The 8912-nt window shown below is 39.9% G+C and overlaps 2 protein-coding genes across 2 annotated transcripts in view; one reads left to right on the top strand and one right to left on the bottom strand.

Annotated features, from left to right (window-relative positions):
• tubgcp5 (tubulin gamma complex component 5) overlaps window positions 1-3564 on the bottom strand; it is a 28469-nt gene extending 24905 nt beyond the window's left edge. The window contains exons 1-6 of the mRNA XM_010794383.1: window positions 3149-3564; window positions 3015-3068; window positions 2281-2389; window positions 2075-2171; window positions 1909-1988; window positions 1206-1341 (exon numbers count right to left, since the gene is read on the bottom strand). Of these exons, the coding sequence (XP_010792685.1) occupies window positions 1206-1341; window positions 1909-1988; window positions 2075-2171; window positions 2281-2389; window positions 3015-3068; window positions 3149-3282 (610 nt within the window). The 5' untranslated portion in view covers window positions 3283-3564. The remainder of the gene's footprint in view (window positions 1-1205; window positions 1342-1908; window positions 1989-2074; window positions 2172-2280; window positions 2390-3014; window positions 3069-3148) is intronic.
• A 358-nt stretch (window positions 3565-3922) lies between these two features.
• Window positions 3923-7813, top strand: chst7 (carbohydrate (N-acetylglucosamine 6-O) sulfotransferase 7). The gene is made up of 3 exons (XM_010793966.1): window positions 3923-4820; window positions 6215-6625; window positions 7327-7813. Exons 1-3 carry the CDS (start codon window positions 4458-4460, stop codon window positions 7792-7794), a joined length of 1242 nt encoding a protein of 413 aa, XP_010792268.1. The 5' UTR covers window positions 3923-4457; the 3' UTR covers window positions 7795-7813.
• The last annotated feature ends 1099 nt before the right edge of the window (window positions 7814-8912 follow it).

Raw genomic sequence — 8912 nt, 5'->3', positions numbered from 1 at the left:
GGACATGATTATAAAATAGTGCCGTCTTTTAGTTAGTTTTCAGTCCAATACGTTTCAAGTCTTTTATATACAATACAGCTTATTTATAAAGCACTTTTGTTTTGAAACCTCCAGACCAATTGCTGTACGTTTAAAATAAACATACAAAACATATAACAATCACACAGCAACTCACACACCATCAACACAATGGCAAGTAAACAATAGACAATTAAAAGACATAAAAGCGACAATCTACAGATGTCGAAGACCTAAGGAGAAAGAGGTTGGGGAGTTTCAGAAGCGATTTAATAAGGTCAGACAGTGTCGAGGCCTGTCTGATGGATGGGCAATCATATGTGTCGTATATTCATATGCAAAAAGTTATAACAAGAGAAGTTGATTGGACAATTAAGTCTTGTCTTTAGGGTCCCTCTACTAACAGACTACAAAATCGTATTCCAAACAAACACGTAGTAAGTTAAGAAGGAAAATATGTAAACTGCCCTTTTTGACGTAGCTTCATGGTTCAACAACCATGGTTTTGACAAATACAGTAATTGCTATAGTTGTCCTTTTTGCAATGAGGGAATATGACTAGTTGAGATGGTTTCACCTCAAATATAGCCAGTTTAATAGCTGGCCAGCTTCCAACATGACTTAGAGGCCCTCTATTGTACTGTTTTTCATCAATATATCACAGGTCTCAGATATATCCAGAACCTGTCTCTGATTGGCTCCAAACACCAAACAGATCATTGCAGCATTACCCATAATCCCCTCTGTTTCAGCCCTGTTTCCAAAGTGCTGATTCTCTGTCTGTTACTTTAGATGAAAATAAGGAGCCCCTCCCCACGCCCCTCTGAGAGAGATTCGGTTAAAAATAACAGAATGGTGCTCTAGGAGGAGATTCAGGTGATAAGGTGAGGGGGGGGTTACCTTGGTTGCTGATTGGCTAATGGTTACACAAGACAAGACATCGTTATGACATCATAAAGTGGCCAAAATCTGATCAGCTCATTTTCAGACAGGTTTTTATAGAAATGGATCAGGACAAAAAGAGAGAGAATCTTTGTTCCTGAAACTTTCAGAGTCTCTTTTCACAGAGGGGACACATGTTGATGTAGAAGAGACATGAAAAAGTAAATTTTGCATAATAGGTGACCTTTAAATGGAGACACACTCTCCATGTGTGTGTGTGTCGATGCAGTGTGATGTGTTTGCACCTGTCCATGTGACAGGAACCGTCTTGTTGTTGTTGTCCTGATCCTCCTGCGGTGTCCGGTCCAGTTGGATCCCAGAATCCTCTCTGCTAATTGGCTGCTGGCTGTCCTCGTCCTCGCTCTCCTCCTCAGACCACTCCTAAAAAATCGTTTTAATAAGATGTTATTTAGATAGAAATCTACAGATGCACTGATTGCAATTTTCTTGGCTACTTCAGATCATTTTTTTGATTTTTGCCGTTTTCAAATTTCTGACATCTTTTGTTTCTGAATACACAAATTTATTTTCACTTCAATTCATCTCAATATCTGCACCAGGTTTCATGACATTTGTTTTAAATCCATCTGAAAAATCTATGAATATCTCACTTTTTCAAAAGATTAAGAAAACAAGATTCTGTACTGTGTATATAGTACTATTATAAAGAGTCAACTTTTAATCATCTCTCTTAAACTGTGTATTTATTTATTCAATTATTTATAAAAAAGTATTAATTGATTAACTTTTACTATATTTGATTAGTTTCCCTTTTTTACTCTTTCTGATTTACTGTGTTAATAAATCCGCTGAGAGGGTCTATTTCGGCTGCAGTGCTTACTTTGCTGTTGATTTAAAGCTCCCACACACTTAAGATACAATACACTATACTCAGCTGTTGTAAACATTGATGTCAATAAAGAGTGGGTTTTGTTATTATTAACTCACAGGGGTGTCTGGGTATGGCCCATCGTCTATGTCCTCATCCTCCCTCAGATATTTAGCCCAGTCAAAGTCATCTTTTGCTTCTGCAGACACAAGAGGAAGCGATAATTATTACCATGGACATTTAAAATAGTTTAAAGAACGAAGCATCTGTGAGACGTCGACTCACCGGCCTCCTTTATCCTGGGTCTCTCAGTAAAGTTTGTGTGCAAGGGGGACTCTGACAGGAAGAGCAGCAGGGACACGAGACTGTAGTGTGCATCACTCTGGGTAAAAACACAAAATGTGAATAATGTGTCTGATCTTTTGCTGGCCAGGAGAAAAATTAACTTCACTAATGATTGAGTTTTCTGTCGGCCCACGTCTCATGCCTACCTTTACTCCATCTGTGTTAGGTAACGGTGAGTTCAGGAACTCTTCAGTCAGCTTCGTCCAGCTCTCTGCTTTAACCACGTCTGAGTGCACCATCAGCTTCTCATAGATTCTGGAAAACGCAGCAGCAGAGAAATGCAATATTTACTCAATTACTGTAACTTAGTGCAATTTTTACATACTTGTTGTCTTTTATTTCCATGCAATTATATACATATACAAATGTCATGTTTTGATCCACTACAGGTATCCAAAAATATTTATGATTTTTTTTTAGATAACATTAGAATAGTTTGAAAAAATGTTCAAACTGCACTTTTTCATTAAAAGCTTTACAAGTGAGGTTTCCTTTTCTTTTGTCTTAATAAAAAAATTAGTAATAATGTGTCGACTACTTTCTACTTTCAATTTTGTATATGTTTACAGTTTAAAGTCAGCTCCAACTCAACCAACTACAACAATAAAATCCTGCTTGTACCTGATATATACAGTATTAAGTATAAGAATCATAGGGGACATTTGTATGCATTGAAAAGTATTTAGTATTATACTTTAAACCCATTTCCCTCATGAAACTTAGATAGTTGGATTCAATAGTTGTACTGTTCTGTTGTAGTAGCCTACATATAATGAAGTATATAACCTACATACTTTTATTATGATTATTAAAGAAAATCCTTCATTTGTGGTATAAATATTGTTATGCTCCTGTAAAAGACAACAAGAGCAGCACTCACCCACTTATACTGCGCTGGACCTTGTGGCTGTCCACGTCCAGGAAACGATGGAACCTGTCAACAAACCACATTGTTATTATTAGCATCACATGAGCATGCTAGCAGCTAACAAGCTAGCTCCTCGTCCCTTATACCTGAAGTTGGACCAGGCAAATTTGAGGGCCAGCTGAAAGTTCTGGTCCTCCTCGTCCTCCACCCCGGAGATACATGCTACCAGCCTCTTAGTTTCCCTCTCTGTCTCTTTCTCGAAGGTGGTCCAGTGCGCCATGTTGTTGACAGCAGTTAGCTTCAAGTTAGCATGTAGATGTAGTAGATTTAGCTGTCTGTCAGTCCCGTTGATGCTGCAAGCTATAGAGCTAGCTCGAATTGTAAAATGTTAGATAATGACATCAGCATAATGATGTTCGTTGCAAATGCATGATAGTCTGAGCTATTTCTCCTCTCATTCATTCAGTACGGAGTGTCGTTGCCTCCAACTGACAACAAACTGGGCGCATGCGCAACACACAAGAGAAAGTAGACATTGTTTTTTCTTGTATAAAACTTTTAATTTGGGTAAGCGATTATTTGTTTTAAAATGATGATAATACACTGTCGGGTTAAGATAGTGTACTCTATATAATATATACTATAAATAAACTGTTCAAAATGTTGTTCACATGGAGCACTAGTTTCTCATTAATCTCCCAGAATTCATTGCACCGGTTAGGTTACGGTAGAAGATCTCCTTTAGACACTCTTACCTACAAGGCTCTTTGATATTTCCAAATTAACGGTACTCTCATTATGCATTGCTTACATGTTAACGTTTTTAGTTAAAACTTTAAACGTTCAATGCCTTATGATAAGAATACACTACTGACTAAAAACACTAATCAAAAGAACTACGTATTTCTCATCAATCTCCCACAATTCCTAGCACTACTCAAATCGGGTTACAGTAGGTGGTAGCAATTGGACCCTTTTCTCTAAGAAGATTCTTTGATATTTCGGTATGATATAATGGTTCGCATAATTTGTCCATTACTTTTTCACAGCTAATTTAGCACAAGGTACAAGAGAAAGTACAAAACAATTTTCCAACGGTCATAACTATTACAGTACTGTTAGGGTAGGTAGTATCCGTTGGGCCGTCTTTTCCTTTAAGGCTCTTTGTGAGTTCTAATTTAACGGTTCTCAATCTGATTAGTTTTCGACTGCTTAGGAACCATGCCAGCACAACCTACGCATTATATACAGTCGATGATTTTAACGCCTTTTATAACGGTTTTTACACCATGTAACGAAATAATAGTTTTGTCTTTAATGGGGCGTGGTTAAACACCCACACACACTCCTTCCACACACACACACACACACACACAATCACACACGCATATCTCCACCGCAGCTCACAAAGCGCAGACCCTCCAAAAGGAAACAACTGTAGCCTCCGGAGAGGAAATGAAGAGGCGGCTGCACAAGAAATACCTGGTTTTGATCCTGGCATACACAGGTTTACTTCTGCTAATCCCCTACGTGTTGGATTACGGAGATAAATCGGTGCACCACAATAACAAACTGCGGCAGCAACAGCCCAGATGCCCAGATTTGGAGAAGCTTTGGGATGATAACGGTAACGCATCGGAGCAGCACGCCGTCAACAGGAGCCAAACTCGGATACACATTTACCTTCATGCCACCTGGAGAACCGGATCCTCGTTCCTGGGGGAGTTGTTCAACCAGCACCCCGATGTCTTCTACCTGTATGAGCCCATGTGGCACATATGGCAGGCTCTGTACCCGGGGGACGCTGGAAGCCTGCAGGTCTGCTGACTGTTTTTATTATTAGTGTTATTCCACTCATGGACATTATTATAACCAGTGTTACCATGTCAACAACTGTAATCAGTAGCCTAATCAGAGTCTCAAAATATAAAAGTAACCTGATTACTTTCCGTTACCTCAATATCAAATGCAATGCGATGCAAATAATTACAAGAGTAAAATGAATATGAGGTTTTTCTACTTCAGTGTAGGCCTATTATGTAAGACAGTGGTTTCCAACTTTACTTCATCTGAGAGCTACTTTGAAAAAATGAAAGGGGCCAAGAGCTACTTGCATCACATCGCTTACATTTATTCACATAGCACTCATCAGCTGAATTAAGCTACTTTTGTACACGTGTGAAATTGCAATACCCAGATCTTATATCACAGATCTTAACTTCACATCAAGGTCCAAGAAAACGACAATTTCTCACATAATATTATGGCCCACAATACATAGTAAGTACATAACTGAAAATTCACATAAATGTCCAAGAAAAAACAGAACAATGTGACCTTAGAAAAGAAAAAACCAAGATATTTAGGTTAAAAAATGTGCCATCTTAAATTACAGTAAATGCATGCAGAACGGTCTAAAAATGCTGTTTTAGTTCAACATGTGAATTAAAAACAAACTCAGACTTTTTGTTCAATAAATCAGGTTTCCATCAACTGCATTTACAATAAAGAAGAAAGAAATTAGTTAATACATCAATCTTGTAATCCTGATAGTAATCCCCCTTTTTAAACATGTACCAGTAATCTGATTACACATTTTTTTATGTAACTGTAAGAGAGTACAGGTATTTTTTCTTGTAATCCGTTGTACATTTTAAGCCTGTTCTTTTTTTAGCTCAGGAATGAGAGGAGCAGGGAGAAGAAAGTCTTATTCTACCCCTTACTCAAAAATAGACTGTGTGTCAGTCACAGCTGCTTACAACCAATATGAATATGACCCCCTCTGTCCTTGGACCCTCACATAGGACAAGGAAACACCCCACAGTTAACGGGAGAGAACAGAGGGAGGACGGACAGAAATGCAATAGATGTTGTGTGTAAATTAAAAAGATAATACAATTACAACATAGGTAGTCCAAATGCTTGAAAATGCATGTGTCTATAAATAACAAGACGACGAATCCAGGTACCTCAAAGTACTTGAGTACATGTACTTAGAAAAACACATTATAAATGGCATTTGAAAACAGTCGAACAGAACCAGAAGTGGGAGGTAAAGAGCCACTTCTGGTTCTCTTTGCTTTTTAATGACTGTTTTCAAATGCCATTTTATAATTAGTTTTTCGCTGCTCTATTTCTTACGCTCTAAATTTTTTTCTTTTTTGTAAAGCACTTTGTTAAAAAGGTGATATATAAATGTCCTTGTCTTGCAGGGCGCGGTGCGGGACATGATGAACGCCTTGTACCGGTGCGACTTCTCCGTGCTCAAGCTCTACGCGGGCTCTCAGAACATCACCACCTCCTTCATATTCGGCTGGAAGATGAACAAGGTGATCTGCTCCGAGCCGCTGTGTGATGCTCACAAGAGGCACGACATCGGGCTGGTGAAGGAGGATCAGTGCGCAAAGTGCAAGAAGAGGGACATCAGAGATCTGGAGAGGGAGTGTAAGAAGTACCCGGTGATGGTGATCAAAGGAGTCCGTGTTCTGGATCTAAGCACGCTGCTTCCTCTCATGAAAGACCCGGTGATCAACCTGCAGATCATCCAGCTCTTCAGAGACCCGCGGGCCGTGCACAACTCCCGGCTGAAGTCCAAGCAGGCCCTGGTGAAGGAGAGCATCCAGGTACTAACTCATACCAAAACATCTCATGGCTCCAGCTTCTGTGTGTCAAGAGGTGCAGCTTTGCCTTGTTGTGTTGTAGTAAATACCTGTAGGGTAATATAAGAGCTTTTTCCTGTGGACAGAACACAGGGACTTTAGCCTTTGCAAACCATTTACATGCACATAAACCTATATACCCCACTACAGGGAAGGGAAACCCCTGAAAGCAGAATAAGGCCCTTGTTAAAGTAAACCACCAGACTCTATTGAAGACATTTTTAACTTTCGCTTTCAGAACAGGAGTTGTTTGTTTATCTCTACCCTAGTTAATTTGTGTTGTGTGACTTTTGCGTTTTAAGAAAGTTTGTTTTGGATTCACCAAAGTCACACAATAACACAAAAATAACTAACTGATCGAGGCACCGTAAACAAAAGCACCTCCTGTGTCCTGCAAGGTCAAATGACTGTTTTCTTTAATGGAGTCTAGTGGCCTGGTTGTTTCTCCAAACCTCCGTCGTGCTGACCGCCATCTAAACCGATGGAGAAGCATCGCATGCAAAACTCACTTCAAAACATAAAAGCCACTCCTTCAGGGTCAAATAAAGCACATTTACTCAGGCTCCTTTTTAAAGTAACCCTCCAACCCGGAGTAAACAACAACAGGCTCCACCGCATGTTTTGTATTATTATTATTATTATTATTATTATATTATATCTCGCAGGTGCTGAGGAGCAAGAAGCACACGGATAAATACAAGCGGCTGCTGGTGCCGAACAACAGGGTGAACCGGGCCGAGAGCTACGTCTCCAGCGCCATGGAGCTCATCTGCGACAACTGGCTGAGCGACATGATGCTGGTGCTGAACGCCCCCCCCTGGGTGAGGAGGAACTACCTCCGGGTCCGCTACGAGGACCTGGTTCTGCAGCCCATGGAGGAGCTGCAGAGGCTCTTCCTCTTCTCAAATCTCACCAGCTCCCCGGCGCTGGACCGCTTCGCCCTCAACATGACGCACGGACACGGATACTCCTCCGACAAACCCTTCCTCATCTCCTCCAGGGACGCCAAGGAAGCCATTTACGCCTGGAGGGAGAGGCTGAACGTGGAGCAGATCAACCAGGTGGAGGCGTACTGCAGCGAGGTGATAAGGCAGCTGGGCTACGATAAGAACAGCGGGGACAAAACCACATGAAGAGGTGCAACGCAGGTGAGCAGAGAGGGGGGGGAATAATCTGATATTTAACTGCATTAAAAGCAGCCACAGTCTAGAAATTCTCTGTTACGTGTAAGTAGTCACAAAATATACGTAATGTACCAAAAGTACCATAAACTACAGCAGTAAAAACATGCTTTTACATTAGTGCCTGAGCAATCACCTCATGTTATATAATATATCATAGTACAACAGTCATAGTGGACATCTGCATTATATTTCTAATACTTTAAACACATTTCCCTTATCATCATACTGAAGAAGCTTTTACAGTGCAATACTTTTTCCTTAATATTTCCTTAGTATAAGTACAAGTAGCCATGATGGTGCATTATTGTGTTGAGTAGGGATGTAACGATATACCGAATATCGCGGTAAATCTAAAAAATATACCGCGATTTAAAAAAAAAAAAATAATTAATTTTTTTTTTTTTTTTTAAACCTTTATTTAACCAGGTGGTCCCATTGAGATCATCGATCTCTTTTTCAAGGGAGACCTGTCCAACATGGCAGCAAGTAGGTTACAACATGAACATAAAACAACAGATAACACAAAAGGACATCGTATTTACAGGACTACATTTACACACCTAGAGACATTGACAAGTACCAACCATATATTTATATCTCGCCCTGTCAATAAGCCTAGCGTTAGACTTTTTCGCTGTCCGTCATTTCGACAGACAGGATCGTAAAATATCCGTCATAATCCCTTATTACCCGNTTGCCAAGGATACACAAATGAATATAATGGAGTTTTGGCGATTAGGCCCCGTTGTTCAGGAGTATCATTCGGGAGGGGAGAACCGATCCGATGATATCCCCCAGGGGATATCATCGGATCGGTTCTCCCCTCCCGAATGATACTCCTGAACAACGGGGCCTAATCGCCAAAACTCCATTATATTCATTTGTGTATCCTTGGCAATACATATGTATTCTTGCATCAAAACCGTCTCTCCTGATTTAAATATTAATACCTGAGCACATCTGAACAAAACACAGAAAAACTAAATGGAGGGAAGTCTTTAAGTATTTATGAATTAGTTTTTGTGGGACTTGCTTATCAGAAAAACAAAAAACTAATTTAGAAGATA

Source organism: Notothenia coriiceps, unplaced genomic scaffold, assembly GCF_000735185.1.
Source record: "Notothenia coriiceps isolate Sejong01 unplaced genomic scaffold, NC01 NC01_scaffold00037244, whole genome shotgun sequence".
Classification (NCBI taxonomy): Eukaryota; Metazoa; Chordata; class Actinopteri; order Perciformes; family Nototheniidae; genus Notothenia; species Notothenia coriiceps.
Note: the sequence above shows the minus strand (reverse complement) of the source record. Positions and strands in the feature narration are given on the sequence as shown.